This window comes from Tasmannia lanceolata, unplaced genomic scaffold (genome assembly GCF_043159265.1).
Source record: "Tasmannia lanceolata isolate RefF3 unplaced genomic scaffold, GAP_Taslan_0.1 ptg000016l, whole genome shotgun sequence".
NCBI classification, from domain to species: Eukaryota; Viridiplantae; Streptophyta; class Magnoliopsida; order Canellales; family Winteraceae; genus Tasmannia; species Tasmannia lanceolata.
The window spans coordinates 14,601,862-14,626,752 of NW_027518693.1; the positions used below are offsets into that span (position 1 = coordinate 14,601,862).

At 39.9% G+C, this 24,891-nt stretch overlaps 2 protein-coding genes and 1 pseudogene across 6 annotated transcripts; 2 read left to right on the forward strand and 1 right to left on the reverse strand.

Moving 5' to 3' along the window:
* The first annotated feature begins 1,380 nt into the window (after positions 1 to 1,380).
* On the forward strand, positions 1,381 to 6,128 carry LOC143848515 (laccase-12-like). Its single transcript, XM_077357468.1, has 6 exons — positions 1,381 to 1,555; positions 1,645 to 1,796; positions 2,347 to 2,591; positions 2,925 to 3,053; positions 4,501 to 5,460; positions 5,700 to 6,128. The coding sequence occupies exons 1-6, from the start codon at positions 1,442 to 1,444 to the stop codon at positions 5,828 to 5,830; spliced, it is 1,731 nt and encodes a 576-aa protein (XP_077213583.1). The 5' UTR covers positions 1,381 to 1,441; the 3' UTR covers positions 5,831 to 6,128.
* Positions 6,129 to 7,615: 1,487 nt separating this feature from the next.
* On the reverse strand, positions 7,616 to 7,735 carry LOC143849205 (5S ribosomal RNA; annotated as a pseudogene).
* Positions 7,736 to 13,898: 6,163 nt separating this feature from the next.
* On the forward strand, positions 13,899 to 24,800 carry LOC143848569 (BRISC complex subunit Abro1-like protein). 5 transcript variants are annotated; one of them, XR_013235416.1, is made up of 4 exons: positions 13,899 to 14,857; positions 17,014 to 17,098; positions 24,179 to 24,394; positions 24,560 to 24,800. XR_013235416.1 is itself a non-coding variant. In XM_077357528.1 (3 exons), exons 1-2 carry the CDS (start codon positions 13,976 to 13,978, stop codon positions 17,059 to 17,061), a joined length of 930 nt encoding a protein of 309 aa, XP_077213643.1. In that variant the 5' UTR covers positions 13,899 to 13,975; the 3' UTR covers positions 17,062 to 17,098; positions 24,179 to 24,544. The 5 variants fall into 5 exon arrangements, 4 of the variants coding, with proteins under 4 accessions (XP_077213643.1, XP_077213645.1, XP_077213644.1 ...); XM_077357528.1 differs by lacking the exon at positions 24,560 to 24,800 and having other exon boundaries at positions 24,179 to 24,544; XM_077357530.1 differs by lacking the exons at positions 24,179 to 24,394; positions 24,560 to 24,800 and adding an exon at positions 20,138 to 20,559.
* Positions 24,801 to 24,891: the final 91 nt, after the last annotated feature.

Genomic DNA, 24,891 nt, shown 5'->3' on the forward strand with positions numbered 1-24,891 from the left:
TATTTTAGGCCCAAATAAAATTGATCTAGAAAGCCCAAGCCCAAGCCCAAGCCCAAGCCCAAGAACTACAATTTCTCACTTGTGGACAAGCAATCAGAACCTAGCACGAGGAAATCTGCGATGTTGATACTTAATAACTGTTCACGTGGGTCCTCCATTGGTGATTCATTCAACTGTTTAGCTAGGAAGGATGCCTAATCTCATTTAAATAAACCAAGTCAAAGATTAAAAGCCTTTAGGTATTTGGTTATCAAACTGTGATACTAATATAATCACCATCTAGAATAGTGCTCGCACATGAACCAATTGTGAGTCCAAAACTGATTATTAACATCAAATTCACGTTTACTTTTGGATTAACAATCGTTTCTCAAATCTAAATCAAACAGGTACGTTCGTGCCTCTCTCTCTCTGCACCTGTACTTGTATTTGGGTTTAGTCCACCTTAACTTAAGTCACACTCCACAGAAGAGAAAGAGACAGAAAGAAAGAGAGGAGAAAATGAAGTCCCATTTGACATTCAAGCCTCTTTCTTTCGAATCACGCCATTGAAGTTGTCAAATAGAGAAAAAACTATATATGGTAGTCCTCAGACTACAATGGTTGGGTAGCCTTCACTGATCTTCGCCGTACATCTTGCATCCGTGTTGCGATCAAAACAGGATCATTTGGCTGCACCCACATGGATTGACCATCGGATCGCCTACGTGGAGACTACTGATTGGATGGCTAGGATTGGTTGATCTTTTCATTTATGGCCCTACCCATAGTGGGCTCCACCGAATGACCAATTATGGGTTTATGGTGGAGACTGGGACAGAATACCAACTTTGCTAGGCTGAGGACTACTGAATCAAAAGAATTTAAGGCAAACGATTCACCCCACTTCTAACTACCCTAACCAAACATCAACCTCATTCCCTTCAAGGAAACCCATGTATGAAGAAAATGTGTACATATGTTTAAGTAAACAAAAGTAGAAAAAAATTAAAAGGGCATTGACTACCGTGCATGAAAGTAGAGAAGAGTATTAATGTTTTTTCATTTGATCATGTATACCTAGCTCTGATGGGTTCATGCAAAAATAGCCATCAGTATATGATATTAATGATGAGTATTTTGACAGTTTGAGCCTTTTGGAAGACTTGTGAAGCAAGCATTGATGAGATTTCCCCCTTTGGATAGTCTTGCTGGTGCACCAACTCTTAACAATGTTGAACAAAGACACCTTAGGAACAATGACTCTCCAATCCAAAAGAAGAAAAACAAATAGCCCACCTCCACATATTAGGACCTAATCTGCCAAACTTAAAACAACCCTCCCTCCATAATCTTCTATATAAAAGATCCTTCTCTCTTAGTCTCTCTTGTATTACCACCTTCTCTCTTACTCTCTATTGCATTCCCACATTGAACCCTTCATTCTTTCAAAATAGTAGAGATGGAGTCTTACTACACTCTCAGGCCATGCTTCTCTCATCTCTTCCTTGGCCTTCTTCTCTTCGTCCTCGCCGGAGCGTTCGTGGCTGCTGAAGTTCAATTCCATGAATTTGTTGTATGTTGTTGGCGTAGGCGTCATCTTTTTTTTTTTTTTTTATTACTTTTTTGATGCTGGATTCTTGCTGATCATATTATTTGGAACAGGTTCAAGCAACACCAGTGAAGAGGCTGTGCAAAACCCACAACATAATTACAGTGAATGGCCAATTTCCTGGTCCCACTTTGGAAGTTAGAAATGGTGACACTCTAGTAGTAAATGTTGTGAATAAAGCTAGATACAATGTGACTATTCATTGGTAAGTGCATGGGTAACATAAATGTGTATGCATGCATTGTGCTCGTATATGAATTTTGTTAGGGAAATGATATCAACACTGCAATGTTTTGATGTTTCCGCGAAAGCTTCTTGTCTGTTAGTGTTTAAAGGGCTGTCAAAAGGTTATTACAGTTCCCAAAAAGCTCTGACAAGGTCAATTAAAAAGAAAAAAGACAAGCCAGGACCGTGGAATATCAAAACATCTGATTTCATCAATGTTTTAAAACTCGGACTCGGACAAGAACTGACAGAGAACGGAGTTAGTCATTTTCAATCATTTCGGATTTCTCATGAGATTTTTAAATAATATATTAGAAAAAGACAAATTATTCGTAAAAGTCATCCGTAATTAATTAATTCAGAAAATGTTAGAAATTTTGAATTATTCAAGATTTTTTACGTTTAAAATAGTGTATATAATTTCAGGATTAAAATAAAATAAAATAAATTACTCATAATTTTGTAATTATGGCATAGACTAGCAATAATGCTTACATGCATAGGTGCTTATTTCTTTCTTTCTTTCTTAGGCATGGGATTCGACAAATGAGAACAGGATGGGCGGACGGGCCCGAGTTCGTGACACAGTGTCCGATCCGGCCCGGAGGGAGTTACGCGTACCGGTTCACGATCCAAGGACAAGAAGGAACATTGTGGTGGCATGCTCATAGCTCGTGGCTTAGAGCTACTGTTTATGGAGCTTTGATCATTCGTCCCAAATTTAATACTCCCTATCCATTTGAAATGCCAAAAAGAGAAGCCCCTATAATTCTAGGTAACAACCAGTGCTTTCTTCCCAACGACAATCTACTAGTACTAAATGTTAACATTGAGGGTGCGATCATACCAGTAGAATTGCACTGGATCCCATGCAGTTAAGTGTGCTTGGGTGAGTGTAGTACTATGATGGGTGACCTCCTAGGAAGTCCTCGTGTTGTCGAAACAACCGAGTTGACTTGGTGGATATCATTGAGATAGACAAGAGTATACTTATTTCCAGTATTTCAAATCCTCGGTACCTAAGTTTTTCATTACCAACGGGATTATTGACAGCATATTTTTTTTGTGTGGAGAATGTTAATAAATTCCAAAATCCATTATGATGCAGGTGAATGGTGGGATGCGAACCCAATAGATGTAGTAAGGGAGGCAACGAGAACGGGAGCAGCTCCAAATATTTCCGATGCTTTCACCATCAACGGTCAACCGGGCGATCTATATAACTGCTCTAGCTCAGGTGAGCCGTATTTTTATAATATTAGTAAATTGTACATCATTTAAAAAAATAGCAAGCCAAAAATGCAGGTTTTTAAGACATATTTACGCTAAAAACGAACGAGAAAATAACAAAAACAAAAGTAGGAAATTAGGAATGCTTGTAGGACGCAGAGGAAAATGGTGTCCTTGAGACTGCCACTGCCTGTGCGCTCTGCATGTGGGCCAAACATGTTAGGCCCACATGCGTGGCACGTAAGGAGTGGCAGTCTTGGATCGTGACCCTCTTTGAGGGTCCTCAAATCATTTTCCAAAAAAAAGAACAAAAAAATGTTTAGGGTTCCCTTACAAAAGCTAAAATATTAACTTCTGTAGTTTTTTATCTTACAATTAATTAAACCCCTGACCCATCAAGCCTTGTCAAGTCTTTCACTAGGAAAAGCTAAACCAATGATTTTTGTAGTCTTTTATCTTACACATGGGATGTCCAACCATTCAAGATTAGACCAAATCCATGTGGGTTGTCTAAAGATATTCTACAATCTTTATCAGACAAGGGAGCATACATGTTGGTGAAAGGGACTTCCGTCAAAATCTTCATCACTAACAAAATAACCTTGAAGGAGAGCAAATCTCAATCCCTTTTTTTTTTTTACAGCCCCGTTGCTTTCTCTACTTTAAAACAATTTTTAGTTAGCTCTTAAAACTTGTTAGAATACCTTGAAGTCCATCAGAAATACATCTAATGACACAAGGAGTGTCACTATCAAAGCAAGGGAATGCAGATATCAATTTCCTAAATTAATCAGATGCCCATAATTTTCTTTACAATGAAAATTTGCAAACCTAATAGACCTTGGAATTATATATATTTTTTTAAATATTCTTCCATGAAAATTATTACTTTCCATAAATTTATTTACCATAGATCCAAAGTAGAGAATCCAACTATTCCTGAATTCTCAAATGTCCCTGCCTCTTGGCTCTGTTCACTTGTTTTCCCTAGAAAGGAAAGGAAAAGGTTTCCCGGGAATTTGACGTGGCATTAGGAAAAGAAATCCAAGGAAGCTGTGTAGGAAAAGGTTTCCCACGCCTATTCACGTGCGCAGGAAAAGGTTTCCCGAGAAACTACTTGCCCACCTTTTTCACTAGTTTTCCCTGGAAAGCAAATCCGACCAAAATAGTGGGATTTGGTTTCCCACACTTGTGAGAAAAGAGACATTTCCACGTCATTTTTGGCAATTTCCATGTCATTATTTGACATTTTCCACCTAGGCTTGTTACTTTCTCAGGAAAGCAAGTGAACACCAGAATTCTGTCTTGTTAAGGAAAAAAGAGGCTGTTTTCCAGGGATTTGCTTTCCCGGGAACGCAAGTGAACAGAGCCTTAGAGTGGCTGCTTGTTATAACACTGAAAATTGTAGCAGATGATACATGTCAAAATTGTAATAAAATATTGTCTCCGAGCAGATACCACAATAATTCCGGTGGATTCCGGCGAGACGAACCTCCTCCGAGTCATCAATGCAGCCCTAAACAATGAGCTCTTCTTCACCATTGCCGGCCACCCAATGACAGTCGTGGGGGTCGACGCCTTATACACCAAGCCATTCATCACCTCAGTCCTCATGCTCGGCCCCGGCCAGACTACCGACGTCCTCATCACCACAAACCAGCCACCCGCCCGCTACTCCATAGCCGCGAAGGCCTACGGCAGTGCTCAAGGCACTCCTCCTCCTCCTTTTGATAACACCACCACCACTGCCATCTTAGAATACAAATCCGCCGGATGTCTGGGCAAAGGAAAACAGGCCCCAACCCCAATCCCAGCATCTCTTCCTGCCTTCAATGACACCAATGCAGCCACAGCCTTCACCACCATGCTCAGGAGCCCATCGGCCGTGAACCTTGTAAGTGACATAGATGTAAACCTCTTCTTGACAGTGGGCTTAGGCCTTTTCGACTGCCCGCAAGGAAAAACATGCCAGGGCCCCAATGGAAAGAGGTTCGCGGCCAGTATGAACAACAACTCCTTTGTCCTCCCATCAAACTTCTCCTTATTACAAGCCTACCACTTCGGCATCCCCGGAGTTTTCACCACCGACTTTCCACCAGAACCACCGGTGAAATTCGATTACACCGGCAACGTGAGCCAGGCACTTTGGCAACCAATTCAGGGGACTAAAGTGTTCAAGTTGAAGTATGGTTCCACAGTGCAAGTTGTGATACAGGGAACAAGTATATTTACAGCTGAAAACCACCCAATTCACCTCCATGGATACGATTTCTACATCCTCGCTGAGGGTTTCGGCAACTTCAATCCGCAGACTGATACTGCAAAGTTCAATCTCATTGATCCGCCGATGAGGAATACGGTCGGAGTTCCTGTAAATGGATGGTCTGTTATTCGATTCGTCGCTGATAATCCAGGTAAAGGAAAAAAAGTAGCTAATCTAACAGTAATCGAACAATACTGACCATCTGATTCAACCAGTCCAAAAGCTGTCACATCAATTGGATGGTCTGGATCAATGGATATGTGCATCAATTGGCCAGTAGATATGGTTTACACTACATTTTTTTTAGTAAAGTACTTCGTAGACATGATCAAAGCTTCTTTCAATTTATCTATGGTTTCTGACTGTTAAATTTTCATTTCTTGAATACAGGAGTTTGGATATTGCATTGCCACTTAGATGTTCATATCACCTGGGGTCTCGCCATGGCTTTCCTGGTTGAGAATGGAGTTGGAGAATTGCAGTCTTTAGAGCCTCCTCCTCTTGATCTTCCTGTTTGTTAATATTAGCAGAAATAAAGAGTTGCCAAGTATAAATTTTTAGTCCTGTGGGACGATATGCTGTCTACTTAAGTCATAATTAGGGTTTATTAGTCCCGTTTGCCCGGAATCGGAGGCATTGGTCTTGCTTTTATTCTTCCTTTTTCAATTGGGTCGAAGTCAAAATGTCACAATTGAAGAGGGTTCTTGGTTTTATTATTATTTTTTATTTGAGATGAGAGATGAGTTAAGAGTCTTAAGCTTTCAATCATGTCTATGTTTATCGTTAATTAATTTAATAAAAATTTTCGTTGGTTTTTTACTTTGAAACATGTTAATTTTTCCCTTTTTTCTGTTGTTGAATGACTGAATGAGAGGGCATCAAAGGCAATTTGGTCATTATAAAGGCCGCCTCACAGAGAAAATATTTTGTTGCAAATGAACAAGATATTGAGGAATTGATTATGTGTAGGATCATAATTATTGATTCATGCCTTTACCACTCTAGTAATTTCAATTATGGACAAGGGCACTTCTTTTGGATTTTCGGCGGGGGCATTTTGGTCATTCAAAAAATGCAAACAACTTTTACCTGAAGCAGGGAGAGCAACTGAATAGTTTTGTTCTTATTGAGTGGATATTAAAAGGAGTTTGGGAGATAATAGGGGAGATGATCGTGTTTATGTAGATCTGCGGCATCATTTGGACCGTTCATTGATCCGCCCCCGTACAGAGATTTCATGGCTGAACAAATCACACTTATTGGATGATTCTAACTGTCCAATTTATGGCTTGCAAAATTGAATGGTACGAAAATAATCAAATAACAATTCACAAAGAAGCTATAGTTAGGAACTGGGATCACCTGCCAAAAGTTAGAGAGGGAAAAAAACATGGTTTAGGATTGTCTAATGCGCACTGTTCTTAGGCTAAGGCATCCATGTGATGGGCTCCACCAGATGAACTGTCCAGATCAATATCAACATCAAATAGGACGGCCCAAACACAGGGCATCTTAGGAGTGTCATGTATAAGTGCATCTCATAGTCATAGTTGTCAACCCATGACTCGACTCGTGACACAATTTCATAATTTTATGACTTGTGACTCGATTAGACTCGTAACTCGCAAGAGTTTTTGACAAGAAAAGAAATTTAGTTGACAAAAAATATAATTATATATCAAAAGATGAAGCATGTAAAAAATAACCCAACAGCACACAGATAAAGTACTAAGCCAAAAATATAAATAACTATATGCTTATAACTTGCATGCATAAAAATAATTAAGTTCTAAGTTCCAACTTTCAAGTTTTCAACCATCAAAACAAGAAAGCCCAGGCCCAGCAACTCGACTCACCTCTTAAGTCTTATTTTCTAGGGTCGACTCCCAACGACTTGTTCAAGTCACCAAACGACTCGGACGAGTCTTTAACAGAGGTGAGTCACCCATGCGACTCGCCTCGAAAGCCCAGCGACTCGACTCGACTCGGGAGTTGACTTGTACGACTCGTAAAAGTTTGACAATCTGTGAGTCACACATGTGACTCACCTCGAACGCCCATCGGCTCGACTCGACTCAGGATTTGACTTGTATGACTCGTAAGGGTTTGACAATTATGCTCATAGTAATATTCCTTGAGCAACTTTTGTAAGTGTGAGACACTCATCAGATGTACTAGTGTTATTTGAAAGTGCATTTCATCATTTTCTCTGAGTCTAGTTTTGACAAAATTTTAATCAATTTATCAGTAAGCAGTTTCATACCAAATATAATTTTTTATTTGAAACAAATAAAAGAAAAATTAGAGGGGTGCAATACGAGGACTTCCGAGGAGGTCACCCATCCTAGTACTACTCTCGCCCAACCACGCCTAACTTTAGAGTTCTGATGGGATCCAAGGCATTTGTGCTGGCATGATAAATATACTTGCATCACATAGATCGGACTAAAGCAAAAAAATTCATCTATGTATTTCCATTCTATATAGTATAGACTGGCAATAAAATACTTTGCAATGTAACAAATTGTACCATGTCTACAACATAGCTTAATAACTGCATATCATCCGAGCTGGACTCCAGATCACGCAATCCGGCAAGACCTCAGATCATGCAATCTGACAAGACTGAGCCACATAACAGAGAAACTCGTGATTGCAAGCAAACCAGCCAATTAGCAACAAATTTCAAGCATCGAGTGTCCGTGTGTATAACGTGACAATGGCATTAACAGTAGCGGATCCCACACCTCACACTAGTATTGTTGGCAGTAAACTCGCAAACAGTGCAAAAATGGCGACGAGAAGTTGAGCTCGGGGGCCCAACTGAAGCCCTCAGATAGGAGGGCACATGTGGGGGCAAGGCTTCAAGGTTTGTCTGCTTTTAGTGGAAAAGGAATGGAAGCATGTATCAGCAACGCTGGCCTCAAAGTATATTCAATGATGCAGCATATGCTATTTCCTTACTTCCTGTAACAGCAACAAGAAAGTTTTGGACGCCTTCTTCGCATTCTCTAGTGAAGGATACAAGTCCGCCGGCTGTCCAGCCAATGGAGGACATGCCCAAACCCAATCTTACCATCTCTTCCCACGGTGGTTCAATGACACCGGTGCAGCCATCGCCTTCACTACCAGACTGGAGCCTGTCGGCATTGAACCTCGCCACCCACATAGATGTAAACCTCTTCTTCACAGTGGGCCTAGGCCTCCTCGACTGCTCGCGAGGATGTACGTGCCAGAGCCCAATCAAATTGGCTTGATTTTGATCAATTTATCTGAATTTTGCCACCAATTACTCCGATTTATTTCTGTGGGCTCGTAAGTATTCTAAAAAAAGTATTCTAACTCCTCTAAATTCTAAGCTAGTTTACTTAAACAGACAGGGCCGCCACCCATGAGAGAGAGAGAGAGAGAGAGAGAGAGAGAGAGAGAGAGAGAGAGAGAGAGAGAGAGAGAGAGAGAGAGAGAGAGAGAGAGAGAGAGGCATCCAGCAGTGTTACCGCACTCAAAGACAATGAAATCGACCGGAGGAGATGCATAGATCAGGGATATGACTTCGGGCTTCTTGAACGGCGGTCTGCCGGCATGTAGCTCAACTATAAAATTCAGCCTGCTCATCTCTATCTCTCGCCATTGCTTAATGCCTACTCGCTCAGACCTCCCTCTTCCTCCTAAGAGTGCGACCACGAGGCGTGGACTTCCGGGACACAAACAACAAGATACCACCTTCAAATACTTCACATATGGTGAACAAGGTCACAGGTCATCAGACTGTCTGCGTAGGTCATTCAATCCTCAAACCAATTTAGCATAGCCCAAAGAACCGACCCTAAAGAAGGAAATTGTCCACATGATGAAAGTGCTTCACATGAGGGAACGAATGAGCGACCTCGTGAGGGAAAGAATATTAAAATCATACTTTACGAGGATCATGTGAGAACAGTTTATGTGACCCGACGCAGGGTGAGTCAGTCCATTCACAATCAAACTCCCAACACTATCATGTATCACCCTATAGTCATGACTGCTATGAGATTTAAGTCCATCATTGTTATTGTTGATAGGTTCTCCGATGTGACTCATTTCATGTCGATTTGTATAGCAAGGTTCTAAGATGTATCCCATCTTTTTTTTACGGAGCAAAATATGGCTATATTTCAATTTGACAGCATATACTATCCCCGGTTAAATGAACAGATAGAATTGATCAATCGCTCAGGATATTTGGGGAAATGCGTAGCTGGTGAGGAATATCATCAATGGAAATTCAGTTTATCCATAACAGAGTTTACATACTATAGTTTCATGACCCAACCCTTTGATAACATTTTTGGCCTCCTCATTCTACACCTTCTAGGCTATACCTCTACATTCTGTCCTAGGAAAGGCATTGCCGAGGCTGATGCCTTCATCCACTGTATCAAGGAGATACACCGAGAGGTGTAAGAGAGCTTGCAACTGAGTATTGAGGGGAACAAGGTGGCCGCTAATCAGCTTCAGAGAGAGAACTTCTACAGCTTGTGGGTCCCTATTGACGGCATTCCCTTGATATTACCGATTTGTGATTTGAGCCAGTTATCATCAGCACCTAGAGATTTACCAGAGTTTACTAACATCACTTTGTCACCTTTTGGAGTTTACACTATGGATGCTCCATTGATAGAGATTCGTCATTGACTTTGCTGGAGATACCACATTCGTTGGTGAGGGCATTACTAACAACACAGTTCTGGCGATTCGGGAGGTCGAGATACCGCATGTTGCAGACTTCTACTCCATTGAGTACTTCCCACATTGGGGGAATTGATGTGATCCATTCTCCATAGACTTGATTTTAATTAGTTTTTTTCATGAGAGATTTATTTAGCTATTTTATTTGGGATTTATTTCTATTTTTATTTATAATTTTTATCCTAAATATGGGGATGTCCACATCAACATATGGTGCACCTGCAGTAGTAATCGCAGACTTACTATTTGACGATTTATAGTAAACGTAGACTTGCCATTTTTAGTAAGTGTGAAATCCCATCGCCAAGCCCTAGGGATTCTTGAAAATTGTGAAAAACTCCGTTGACGCAAGACATCTCTTCTCTTTTTCTTCTCCCTCCTTCCTCTTTCCCCACATCTCCCATCTTCTCCCTTTTTAATGTCCTAAATCTAATTTTCTCCACTTTCTTCTTCACTCTTCCCGGTTACGTTTATAAATAGTTCATCTTTTCCCCTTATCTTTCTTCTTCTTGGTCTTCTTTCCCTCTTTTATTGATTTCCTTTCCTTTTCTTGGTCTTGATCTAGATTCTAGACTTTTCTTGAACTTGATCAGTTATAGATCTTGATCTTCCTTTCTTTTCACAATCACGATCGTTTCTTGATCTTAATCATTCTTTCCTTCATCTCTCCTCGAACTGGCTGAGATCATCTGTTCTTTCCCTTGCTCTAGCTTTCTCTCTTTCCTCTCTCGGGCATTTCCTACTATAGACGATCAAGGCTAGACATCCAGCACGCCATTTCTAGGTACAGAACACTCTCACTTTCATTTTTAGCAGCCTACTCATATTTCCCTACCCCGTGGTGAAATCCCATTGCCAAGCCCTAGGAATTCTTGAAAATTGTGAAAAACTCTGTTGACGCAAGACATCTCCTCTTTTTCTTCTCCCTCCTTCCTCTTTCCCCACATCTCCCATCTTCTCCCTTTTTAATGTCCTAAATCTATTTTTCTCCACTTTTTTATTCACTCTTCCCGGTTAGGTTTATAAATAGTTCCTCTTTTCCCCTTATCTTTCTTTTCCTTGGTCTTCTTTCCCTCTTTTCTTGATTTCCTTTTCTTTTCTTGGTCTTGATCTAGATTCTAGACTTTTCTTGATCTTGATCAGTTATAAATCTTGATCTTCCTTTCTTTTCACAATCACGATCGTTTCTTGATCTTAATCTTTCTTTCCTTCATCTCTCCTTGAACTGGCTGAGATCATCTATTCTTTCCCATGCTCTAGCTTTCTCTCTTTCCTCTCTCGGCCATTTCCTACTATAGACGATCAAGGCTAGACATCCAGCACGCCATTCCCAGGTACAAAACACTCTCACTTTCATTTTTAGCAGCCTACCCATATTTCCCTACCCCTTGGGACCGTTTCAATAGTCCTTACATCTCTATTTTATCTGGATCGACGCTATCCTTGTTGCCCGCAATTCTTACCCTACTTTGCCATTCACACATCATATCTTCGCCTATTGGGACAAATTTATAGTCGAGGACATTTTATTTTATTTTTTCAAATTGACTACTTACTTCTTGTTGGGACTTATAGTATTGAACGTGGTATAGATAATTTAAATTTTATGGATGATTGAAATTTCTTGTTATGTTTATGCTAATTTGGGAATGCACGTTGTTGTTATAATTGAATTAGAACCCCTTTTTTTGCTCCTAAATTTCTGGTAGTCAACCTGCGAATCCTAGGTTTGCACAATTTGGTATCGAACCCTAAGGTTTGCACCCATTTGGTATCGAGACATATTTGTATAAAGAAGCATGGAGTAAGATCTTGGGAAAGTTTGGCTTGCTGTGGATCTTCCCAGTACCTTTTACATGAGTGGTCATGTGTGCCTTGGCGGTGGGTAAAGTTAAGTCACCTCGTTTTATTCACATAAAAGTGATTGCATTGTCCATTGCATGGGTCAAAGCACTCCCAAGTTTTAGGTTTGTATCCGCTTATGAGTTGTGGCAGGAGTGGAGAGACATTTGCTTTAGTTCTGAAGAGAGGTCGGTTTTCTCGCCAGAATGGGAACTTCCAGATACAGGGTCACTATAACTATAAAACTAAACATCGATGGTTCTAGTCTTGGTAATCTAGTACCAGCGGGAGTAGGGGGCCTTCTGAGGGACGATCAGGGAGCTACTGCGTGGACTTTTTAAGGTTCCATTGGAACAATGGATTCGGATGTCAAAGAAGCATTACAGGGCTTGCGCCTTTTAGAGAGGCTATTATTGGATAATCATGTTGTTGATGAAGACTCCCTTAATGTAATTAGGTGGATGGAGTTGGAGGTTTGCGCCTTGGGTTGATGGGATTTACAAGAGAGCATAAAGAGTCTCTCTTTCCTATACGCATGCAAGGAGATCCGCTAATGGTGAGGCCGACAGATAAGCAAGAGCGGGAGTGGCCAAAGCTTCCTTGGAAATCTTTGATTTTCTTCCCCCCTTGAGTTTCGCTTTTAGCTTATTGCACATTTTGTTGCCTTTTCTCTTTCCTATTTTTACTAACTCAGCCCTCTCTAGTCTCTACTATGTCTCTCTTTTCTTCAATAAAATTTTCTTGCCATTCAAAAAATAAACCCATTTTTGGGAGAAGACAAACAAAATGAGTGGAAATACTATGAAATAGGGTGGAAATATCATTTCCCTGTCAAATTGCATATTTGAGGAACAGCCAAGCAGGCGACATTCTTAAAACAAAATCAACCCATAATTTAATTCGTTGTTCCAAACAGCTGTTACGTGCCTAGTTGGCTGTAACACAAATAACAAAAACAAAAGAGAAAAAAGATAGGGAAAAGGTTGATTCGAGGCAACCGGACCTCCTAATGTCTCGATTCGAGAGGAACCACGACTCTCATAGAACAAAGTTTCATTTGTGCTATAGATTTCTATTCTCCTCCATTTTCATTAACATAAACTTCTTAAATACAAGCATAAAGGTAGTTCCACATAACTACCACATTAACCCACTTACATAACACAAAACAAGTAACCAACACCCGCTAACAAGACACATAATCAACAACTAACTCCCACTACCCTAAACCCACAAGCCATAACTACATAATAACTTCATTTTAGTTAATCCCATATACACCATAGTAACACATGCACATATCAACAACTCAATAACACAGTTGCCTAAAATCCCAAATTTTAAGGATATTAACACATGGCTTTTTGCAGTTATTATTACTTGCAATTTTATATAGTTTTTCATAAAAAAAAACACCCTGAAGTTTTCAGTTAAATCATAAATGTTTATGACTGATTGTGATTTACTTTGTAAATTAGACGTGTAGAAAAAAAATTATATAGCATTCTGCTTGAAATAGGGCAAAGATAACTGGAAATTTCATCATTCATTACAGAAGAAACGATAGAGAGTTTTTGGTTTTGTTTTGCTTTGTTAATCAAATTCTATAATGCTGAACATAAGATGTAAAGGAGAAAAAAAAGGAATACCTCGATTTTCATTACTCTAGAGAATGGGGGAAGGAGCAACGCAAGGAACTCAACCGGATGATATATCTTTGTCGGACTTTGAATTAGGGTTAGGGTTTAGTTCAAGAAATTTGGGATGAGAAACTACTATTGATCGGACGGTTGAGATCATCCTATGGAAATGATATTTGGGGCACAACCTATTTACATTGTGGCGCATCAAATGGAAGGTTTGGATCATCCTATGGTGTGGGCTGTACAGTCCATTTTGAAAACAAGGGGTGAATTTATCACTGCCCCAAAAAACAAGTTGTAAAAATGAAAATAGCAGTGCCATTATAAAACCAAGGGAGTGCAGGTATAATAACTTCACATTCCAGCATTAGTAATGAATCCCCCCAAAGGCCAAAACCAAACATTTTCCCCTTTCTTATTCTCCTTTTCAGTCCTCTCCCACCAACTCACACCATGGACGATCTTCCCTTCCAAAAAGTCACAATCTCCGGCCCCACACTCTCCTCCATAATCCAACGCTCCTCCTCTTCCTCCGGCGATATCGACGGTCTCCTCTTCGGCCACGTCACTCAAATCACCCCCTCTTCTCTCCCTGACGACATAACAGACCAAAACCCCTCCTCCTCCTCAACCCTAGTCGCAAACATCACCTCCCATTTTAGTAGTGGCACACTCCTCAGCTTCTACGACTCCCTCGGCCGCCTCGATCTCACCGTCCTCCGCCGCCTCCTCCTCTCCTCCTCTTCCCCCCTCCTCGGCTTTTTCGTCTCCCGCCGTCGCACCCCTTTTCGCCCCTCCATGCGTGAATTCGCCCTCTCCCAAACCCTAAAAATCCTAACCCTAGAAAACTCTCCCTCAAATCCCCTCCCCCAAAATTCCCCACCGCCACCCCTTCCTTCTATCTTCTTCCTACTTTCCACTCCCTTTTCCGACGGAATCATCCACACGCACGAATACCGCGCGTTCCAATTCCTCAATGGCGGATTTTTCGAACCGAGATCTCTTGATGTTATAAACATTGGTCCTGCTTTTCGCGGGCATTATGGCGCATTTTCCCCAATTTCTCCATTCCCACATATTGCTTTTGGTTTGGAAACAGAGGATGGGAAGAGGAAGGAGAGTTTGAGTAAGGTTAGAAAGGCGTCGAAGGAGCAGAAGGTATTGGATTCTAGTGTGGAAGGGTTAGGGTTTGAGATTGGACAGTTAAGTAGGCTGGTTGGATCTGAGGCGGCGAATTATACTTTAGAGTTGGAGGATCTGTATGGGAAGATGCTGGTGAAGCTCGAGGGTTTGGCGCGGGTAGTGGAAAAGAGCTCGGCTCGGGTTCTTGAGCAGGTGAGATTGTAGATTATTTTTGCGTTTTGATTGGTGTTTATTTGAATTGGTCTGAATTTTAACATCAAATTATAGTTTTTATTCTTTTTTTATTCTAAGTTTTGTTTCGTTGCTATGAACAAAAACAAGATACTAATGTTTTTATTAGGAGTCCCAAATGAGTAGTTCTAGACTATAAATTCGTTTTTTGCTTCAATTCTACACAATTAGCTGATCTTACCCATTTTTTTTCTGTGTCCTGAAAATGGTCGGTTAGAACATAAGTGAAAATGATTCATCTTCATTGGGTAAAAATCTTTTGATCTGATATAGCTAATGTATTTGGAAAGTTGGGAGCAAACAGTGGCCACATTGGATGATTGATTCCAATCAAATGTTTGTTTCCTATCTATATGGTAGAGATTGGCTAAACTAGGGGTGCAAGTTTGGCCCTGTCAGCCCTGACCCGCCCTGAGCCCGAACAGGGTCAGGGCTGGATTTTCTAACCCTGAGGGCGGGTCAGGGTTCATTTTTTTAGACCCTGACACAGGTCGGGTGGGTTTTGGGATTAATGCCTCGGGTACCCTGACCCAGCCCGACCCTGAGTTTTCTATTATAGAATTGAACCATCTGTGCATGTTTATTTTGCTAATGTTTTCTATTATCTTGGATTGATGTTTCTTTAGATTATTATTATTAATTGTCTCTGTTGCCCGTCATGTTGTTGAATTCATATTGTCTTATTTTTTCCCTTTCTCTGTTTATTGAACATTTTGTTCCATATGATAAGTGGTTGCTTTATTTTTGGCACTCTTAACAGGTATTTGCACTAGGGTCAATTAGGGCCGGCCCCGCCCCGCCCAATCAGGGCGGGCCAGGGCTAGCACAATACCCTATAGGGCGGGTAATGGGTTGAGGTTTTCCGGCCCCGACTCAGGGTTGGGGCTGGTCATGGCCGAGATAATGGGATCCAGGGTTGGGCTAGGGTTTTGACAAACCCGACGCTGTTTCAGCCCTAGGCTAAACCACTGGTTCAGTTAGTTCATGTACTTCTTTCTTTTTTTCTACTTTTGTATTACGGATTAAAATGCCCCTTTCTCCCTTCAAAATGACTAAAATTACCACGGTGACCTCTATTTTCAAGGAAGCAGGATTCTTCGATTCCCGCTCTGGCAACCTTGAATATTTTCTGCTACCGCTTCCCTTGTTTTGTGCCCTCAAACCCACGTTGATCACATTAATGGTGGTAAAGCGAAGCCATGGTGATAGTCATGCTAATTATGAAGAAGTTGGGGTTGGTGAGGGAGAGGCCAACATTGATGGTAGGAAGAAGATGATGGTGGAGGTTTTTGGGGAACAGCTGCAGAGAAGTCATTGCTTTTGCTATAGTAGTAAGTGAGGTGGCTAAGGTAGAGCAGGTTCTGTGACGATAATAGCGGCTGTTGGCAGTCATGGATTTAGGAGAGATAAAGAGACATTTGGGTGCGAGTGGAGGTGGGGAGATGAAAGGTCATGATGGGGGAGGTACAAAGTCAACATTTTTGGTTGGTTCGTGAGTTTCTCCCTGACCACATGTTGGTAACAGATTGTAGGTTACCTTGCTTTGCTCCCCTCTTAGATCTGCCAGCATGGCAGAGATATTGAAGGACAGAGACTGCGATATGGGGAGGAGGTGATGGTAGAGGGGCGTTGCATCAATGAGCGATGGGGGTGATGGTGATGGCGATGGTGAGAAGCATCGGCCACAGATGGTGGAGATATTGCGAGGCATTTTGGGGTAAAGCAAAGGGTATGGAACTGACCTGCCTCGCCTATTACATCCTAATTTCTCTACTTTGGGGGTGGCTTCGTGGCTTGTTAATGGGGAAAGGGTTCAACTGTAGGCTCCTAGTATGTGGTGTCTATGGCCTAAAGATTTTGTACATTGCTATATGTAGATGTTAGAAATATTCTGTTTCATTTTTCAATGTGTTTTTGGATAGACATATTTTCGTATGTATTTTTAACATATTTCTTTATTTCCAAAAGTACTTAAAATTGTAGACTCTTCATTCTAATTGCTTCTTCCTCAACCCATTTCTTGGATTATAATCTGTTATTGTTTTCAATTAAAATATATACAATGTGACTAGTGTTCCTTGAATGGTTTAATAATAAACCGGTTCAACTTTTTTCAGGAAAATCAAAATATAAAGTTACGATGCAAAGTTGCAGGCTTAGAGTAAGACATCATCATTGAGGGATTTTTTTTGCTATGAAGAGGTAAATTGGTTTCTTCCGTCCAAATATTCTCATGGCCATGGAACTCATTTTGCTTGTCATGCCTATATTTGTCAAATTGTATTCCCTTATCATTTGAATTCCTAAATGATGTTCTGCTTAGCTTCGTTTCTCTTCTAAATCCTTGGTTGGGAGTCCTTCAGCTACATGTGAGATGTAACCACTTAAATTTACAAAGGGCAATTTCCATCAAGATCATCTGGAAGGAATTCCTTAAGTTACTTTTGTACTCTTGTAGTTGCATTTAACCCTTTTTTACCCACAGAGGCCTGATCCCATTATCTTAGGACCTAAACGGGGTGATTGATTATCCATTCTTGGAGTCCTATGACTGCATGTGATCGACTTGAAGTTGTAGATGTTGGTTCCAATCACTCAAAATCATTCATTCAGATTTATTTTCTTAGGTTTTAATGCAGGAAAAATGCTAAAGAAAGTATATTAACAAACCTCAATAGGAATAACACCTATAAATCTGCTGCCATTCAAATAAAAAAAAAAAAAACAAAACAAAGAAAGAAAGAATAACTCCTATAAGGAATGGACAAGAAGGTTTCAAAAATACTTTCAAAGGTTCCAAGGGTGGTAACTTCAAGAAGCCCAACAATCAAAATAAAACAAACACCCTAACATGCCACTTATCTTAGCCCTCATGTATAGAAAAAACAGAAAGGAAAAAGAATGAAAGAAGAAACAAAACAAAACCCAAAGTTCCCTCAATAAAATTTCTGCTACCTCTTAAAAAAAAACGAGTAAAACCAATCATCTTAAAAAGATCCTTAAAATCATATTAAACTTTATATTTTCAAACCCCTAAAGGGGAACAAGAAATGGAACATTGAACTGCATATTTCCCGAGATCCAATGATCATTTCCGTAATATTCCTTCGTCAATGCCTCGTAGCTTGAATTTACCTAGCCGTGTACTCTGAGTCCCTGATTGCAGACTAACTTTCATTGGACCAAATATCTAGGATAAGATCCCTCTTACTTCTTACAGTTTGAGTATCTAACATGCACTCACTTTATTCATGGATCTTCTTGTGCAATTGTTTTTCTCAATTATCTTGGTCATTTTGTTGTATGAGAATCCCTGCCCTTTTCTTTTCCTTCATATAATAAAATTATTTGTTCTTTTCCATTGAGTTAGTACATTCTGATGTGTAGGTAGCTGCTCCCTGTTTCGCTCTTTTTGGTTCACGCCATTACATTGTATTTGTTGATTTTTTTCCCATTTTAGCCAGATATTTCTCATTGAACAGAAATCAGATGTTCTATCATTATTTTCTCGCCTATATTACAACCCATACCAATCATCGGAGAAGTGATGGTTGTTACTAGTATACTTCTCAGGCATTTAGGGATTTCTTCCACACTCATGGTATTTTTCTGCAGTTTTACTGCCATCTTATCCTTCACAAATTGGCATTGCTGAGTGCAAGCACCGACATTCACAGAAGTTGGCCTATCCATTATGTTTCACTTCGGAGCTTCTAAACATCTTCAAAGGAGAGTTCCAAAGATGCACTGTTTATGCCTTTTCTATTTGTTGATGTTTAAGGCATCTCCATTTATTCTAATTCTCAGCCAAAAAACATACCATGGTCTCCTAGAACATCTCAAGAGGTGCTCTCCATTTTATGTAGAGTTTGGAGTGCCTGCAATCATTGTATATTATATATGCACTTTCTAAACTAAGCTATGAAGTGCATCACTTGCAACCTGGTCGCCCCTCTTGCGACCCCTGCCCTCCTTGGTTTGCGTTCCATGTCTACGTAAAATCGTATATATATATATATATATATATATATATATATATATATATATATATATATATATAGAGAGAGAGAGAGAGAGAGAGAGAGAGAGAGAGAGAGAGAGGAATAAGATTGTGCGGTCGACCTCACCAAGCTTAGGTGCGGTCGAGGGCCCCAAACTCATGTGGGCTCACTTTGTTAGGATGATCCAAATCATCCATTTGAAAGGCCCTTGCATAGATGGGGTATGTACAAAAAATCAGCTCCATAGGATCATCCTAATCCATCCATTTGTGGAGGTCAAAATGGACAGACACCGTTTGCCACAAATCTGTCCATTTTTTCCCTCCACTTTTGGAGGGGTTAGGATGATCCAATGGACCTGATTTTTTGTACACACCCTATCTATGATGGGGCCTTGCAAATGAATGGTTTTGATCAGTACAAAAAATGTGGGACCCATGTGTTTGGAGCTGAGGTGCGCTCGACCGCACACTCCTTTTCCTCATATATATATATATATATATATATATATGGGGAAAGTGATTGTGAGCGGCCCCTCATATAAGCTTATATGAGGTGACCGCTAAAAACATGGTGGGCCCACATTTTTGGGGTGATCCGAACCGGTCATTTGATAGGCCCTGACTTAGATAGAGGGTGCCCAAAAAATCAGCTACATAGGATCATCCCAACCCCTCAATTGTGGAGGTGAAAGAGGGGAAAATGGGGGGGTATAAATTTGCCCACTTACCCGTCCATTTTCCCCCTCTTTCACCTCCACAGTACAAAGGGTTGGGAGGATTCTATGGAGCTGATTTTTTGGGCACCCCTTATCTACTTCAGGGCCTATCAAATGACCGGCTCGGATCACCCCAAAAATGTGAGCCCACCATGTTTTTAGCAGTCACCTCATATAAGCTTATATGAGGGGCCGCTCACAATCACTTTCCCCTATATATATATATATATATATATATATATATATTTATTTATTTATTTATTTATTTATTTATTTTTTCAAAAGATCATACCGAGAAATACATTAAATCAATGAAGGAACAGAAAAAAGGGGATCATGGGTTCCAATCCCAAGGAGTAGATTTCTTTTTCTAATGGCAATCCTAAGGAACAGGTTGGAAATATTTTAAAAAAAAGAAGAAAGCCTAGATATCATAAGGAAGTTTAAATCCAGTACTTGAAATTGTTGGTCTACTAAAATGAAAAAAAAGAAGTCCTGATCTACTGCTGTAATTGCAAGCAGGTTGGAAGCGGAATCTACTTCTATGAATGTGGGCCTCCAAGCTTCTCAAAATGCATTACAATTTTAAAAATCTGATGACATAATCAGTAGGGGTGGTCTCTTTTCTTTTCCTTTACCACGCCGCAGCATTATTAGGGTTCCTTCTTGTCTCCAATTTGCAAGGAAGTAGTGGAAGGATGTGCTTGATCCCTTTAAGAGGAGTCTTGTTCTGATCCATAGTGGAATCACTAGAAACAATAAAAGCAACATAATTAGAGCTCCAGTAACTCTCTCGGTTATTTTTATTAAGTGCATGGGAGCACAGCTTAATTCCTATAAAATGGGGCATCCATTTTTAGATAAAGAGAAGTATATATGACCTCTTGGCTGATGGTGTATGAGTTATATTTAAATTGTTCTCCAATATATTATCTATGGGCATCTATTATGATTGATATATGCATATGTTATATAACAACAAATGTTCTTTCTTCAGAAAACCAGAATGAAAAGAAAACAATCCACAAGTCACAATCTTTGTGTGCTATAGTATAATCAGAAAAATCTGTCTGAATGAATTCAAAATCAAGCCTCAGATCTGTTAAAAACAAAGGACAAACCTTTATCCCAATCTTAAAAACGAGCCTAACAATTAAAACGAAGCACTATTACCATGATAATATTGAAAATCAAATTAAATAACCCCCGAAATGGCAGTGTGAAAATGACAAGGTAATGGGCAGTTTCAAAACCTATACAGGGCAGTGGATGCTATAGGGGTTTCATGAAACCCTGTATTAGAACCTGCATAAGCCGCTGAAACTGTGAAGCTCAGCTGGGATCCCAAACAGATGCAGAGAAGAGAAGGTGAATAGAGAGGGACCATGCCAAATATATGCAAAGAAGAAGATGACACAGAAGAAGAAAAGAGGAAGAGAGAGCGCCCATTGTGGATGGAGAATGACGAGAGGGCTGTGTTGCATGGATTCTTTGCCCCCTTATGCCGAATCCGTGTCGACACGTCTCCACACGTGAATCGGACATGGATTCACGTGGGACACACCTGGATTCTTGGCGTAGCCGTGTCCCTCACGAATCCTATTTTTTTTGGGCGAATCCAATTCATCATTGTCTCTTTTAAAATGCAAATCTTGTATAGTTTCCCTTTAAACGTGTTTCCTTCTTAACCTTTTTTTATATGAAAGCACAACCCGTATTCTTTTGATAAAAACCCTTGTGCCTCGACCCTCAAAAATCGACTCCCCTTCCTTCTTGTTCGACTCTCTTCATAAAAGTTCAAAGGCCTCAACCCTTCATCCTCAAATTTTTCATATATATATATATGAGGAAATGGTTTGTCTTATCTGTGCATGGCTGCACAAGCCATAGTGGGGGTCACATTTTTTGGGGGATCCAAAGCATTCATTTGGAAGGCCCTTCCATGGATAGGGTGTATACCAAAAATCAGCCCTATATGGATAGGGTGTGTACCAAAAATCAGCCCTATAGGATCATCCTAACCCAATCAAAGTTGGAGAGGAAAATGGACAGACAATGTTTCTGCCCATTTTTTCCCTCCACAAATGGCAGGGTTAGCATGATCCTAAAGGGCTGATTTTTGGTACACACCCTATCCATGGAAAGGCCTTCCAAATGAATGCTTTAGATCCCCCAAAAAATGTGGCCCCCCCATGGTTTGTGCAGCCATGCACAAATAAGCTATCTGTGCAGCTGCACACAAACCATTTCCTATATATATATATATATATATATATATAGGAAAAGGATTGTACGCTCGAGTGTACCTAACCTTAGGTACGCTCGAGTGCCAAATCACATGGGTCCCACATTTTTTTTGGTCATCTAAACCATTCATTTGCAAGGCCCCATCATAGATAGGGTGTGTACCAAAAATCAGCTCCATTGAATCATCCTAACCCCTCCAAAACTGGAGGGCAAAATGGCAGATTTGTGGACAAACACTGTCTGTCCATTTTGGCCTCCACAAATGGATGGGTTAGGATGATCCTATGGAGCTGATTTTTGGTACGCACCCTATCTATGAGGGGGCCTTGCAAATGAATGGTTTAGATGACCACAAAAAATGTGGGACCCATGTGATTTGGCACTCGAGCGTACCTAAGGTTAGGTACACTCGAGCGTACAATCATTTTCCTCATATATATATATATGAGAAAACGGTTCCTACACATATGTGTAGATAAGTAATCTACACACTAGCTTAAAATACAGTGGGGGCCACATTATTTGGGTGATCCAAACCATTCATTTTTAAGGCCCTCACATAGATAGGGTGTCCATAAAAAATCAGATCCGTAGGATCATCCTAACCATTCGAACTGTGGAGGCAAAAAATGGACTAATTTGTGAAGGTTTAAAGACATCCATTTTACCTCTACAAATCATAGGGTTGGGATGATCCTATGGATCTGATTTTTTGTAGACACCCTATCTATGTGAAGGCCTTTAAAATGGATGGCTTGGATCACCCAAACAATGTGGGCCCCCACTGTATTTTAAGCTAGTGTGTAATAACTCTCTACACAAATGTATAGGAACCGTTTTCTCTCTCTCTCTCTCTCTCTCTCTCTCTCTCTCTCTCTCTCTCTATATATATATATATATATATATATATATATATATATATAATTTTAATTTTAATTTTTAAAAATTGCTTTTATTTAAAAATTACCGAATCCTCCTTTTTGGGGTTTGCCGAATCCGACACCTTGAATCCGTGTCGGATTCCGACATGCGAATCCGAATCCATGCAACATAGGGAGAGGGGTGCGGTGTGAGTTCCTTTGCACCAGAAAACAGATTGTCAAGTGAAAAAAAATAGGAACGAAAATACATAATGAAATAGTATGATACACCATCCCAAAACCATATTGCAAATCACCATTAAAAAAAAAACACATTGCAAATCAAGTGAAGTAGAGAAAATGAGAGAGGGGGGCTTGGAGGGGATGAAACTAGCAAGAGAAAATTGATTTGAAACGGGTCTCACCCATTGCATATTTGATGGAGATTCTGGGCTCAGTTTACAGTTGAATATTGTGTAATTTGAGGCAACCAAGCAATACTTTCTTAATAGAGATCTAATACAAATTATTTCGATATTAATAACAATTCATAAAGGTTTATCCTTATTTGAGTGTGCAAGGAAACACAGCGTTGCCTTTCAATATTTCTATTCACTACTACTCTACTAGAACTATAAGCCTAGAAGCAAGTGTAGAAAATAAAATACTAAGCAATATAGAAATATACAAGCAAGGATGATTAATATTATTATTGAAAAATTTAGCAATGAGTGCATAAAAATTAAGAAAAAACAACAAGGCCCCAGGACCCATTGTATAATATAATTAAACGCAAGCTCCTCATCACCCCAACAGACTTGGTATCCTCAATGGGAACCCATGTTTTTCCTTTCCCTTCACAATGTTTGCAAAGTGGAAGAAAGGCAAAAATCCTGAAGCAATTTTCCCCTAGCTGTCCGCAAAGAAAAAAGCCCAAGAACTAATCATCACCCAACCTGAGATGTGGAGTAGGTAGTCTGTCCATGAGACACATGCCCTTTTGGGTGGAGGAAATAAGTCTTCCCATTAGATGCCCGACACAAGTCTTATTTGGGTGGAGGAATTCAAGTCTTCGCATTAGATGCCTTTGGGTTGCAATTTTTTCTCAGGAATGAACTTGACACCCTTTTCAGCTCCCTCCTAATAAAAAAAGTTTCAGAAAATGGTGAAGTTGGGAAACTGTGGTCTTTCATCATTAATCGAAAAAATAAAATAAAATAAAAAGTATCATCATACAATTCGACACTGGAAGGTTACTTACATGGATGTTATGGAAGAAGGCTAATCCAAGCAACACCTGAATTTTCAGGTGAATATTTTTATTTATATGAACCTGTGAAAAATTCCTGTACTTACACCTCTAGAAAATATAATATTTATTTTGGGAGAATGAGGGAAGAGGGTTTGCATGACTCTTTTTCCTGGAAACACTATAACCTATAATTTTCTGTTTCAGGGCTAAATAGCAAAAATGACGATGAAGCAGCTTTCAATTGGCTATCTTTTTACTGCCTCTTCAAACCCTAGCTTGTTGGTGTGTAGATATGAGGTGACAGGGAAGGAGGTCTGATTGATCTTTGCGTAACTAAAGTAATAAAATGCAGCTATAGGTGTTCATGGAAATGCAAGCTTGAATTCCTATGAGAGAGATCAGGTTTTTCCTTTGCAGGAGGTATGGTATTTTTTTTATCTTTTTCTGTTCTATTTGCCTTTCTCTGTTTTTGGATTTGAATACAAGATCCTTTCAGTTTCAATTTCTGTGATTTTGTGTTACTATGACTTTGTATCATTGATATAAAAATACCCAGATTTACTTCTTCAATGACCCATCTTTCAGGAGAGACATTGTATATGTGGAACCCACCCATTGATCAAATCTATACCTGTTCCCTGAGTGGGGCCAATGAATCTTCAGTTCTCCAAAAAAGCTCAATTGGGATTTTGATTTTGAGTGGCGCCAATGGACGAATTCACATTGTTTTAAGTGTTTTAGGTCCTGTTTGTTTTGGATTCTGAGAACCGATTGCCAGTCTGAAACAGATTATTGGACTCAAAATTAAAGCCCCCTTTATTTTTTATTTTGAGAACAGATTGTGAGTCCAAAACCGATTATTGAAACTCGAGACTGGTTATTTTCTAATAACCACATTTTCTTCATGGAACACACTA

What these genes read in the sequence shown, in the direction of transcription:
- LOC143848515 (XM_077357468.1), top strand. Translation starts at nt 1,442, where the DNA reads ATGGAGTCTTACTACACTCTCAGGCCATGCTTCTCTCATCTCTTCCTT. An exon ending in AGAAGCCCCTATAATTCTAG is followed by an intron (nt 2,592 to 2,924) that starts GTAACAACCAGT and finishes ATTATGATGCAG; the next exon opens with GTGAATGGTGGGATGCGAAC. An exon ending in ATATAACTGCTCTAGCTCAG is followed by an intron (nt 3,054 to 4,500) that starts GTGAGCCGTATT and finishes GTCTCCGAGCAG; the next exon opens with ATACCACAATAATTCCGGTG.
- LOC143848569 (XM_077357528.1), top strand. Translation starts at nt 13,976, where the DNA reads ATGGACGATCTTCCCTTCCAAAAAGTCACAATCTCCGGCCCCACACTC. An exon ending in CGGCTCGGGTTCTTGAGCAG is followed by an intron (nt 14,858 to 17,013) that starts GTGAGATTGTAG and finishes AACTTTTTTCAG; the next exon opens with GAAAATCAAAATATAAAGTT.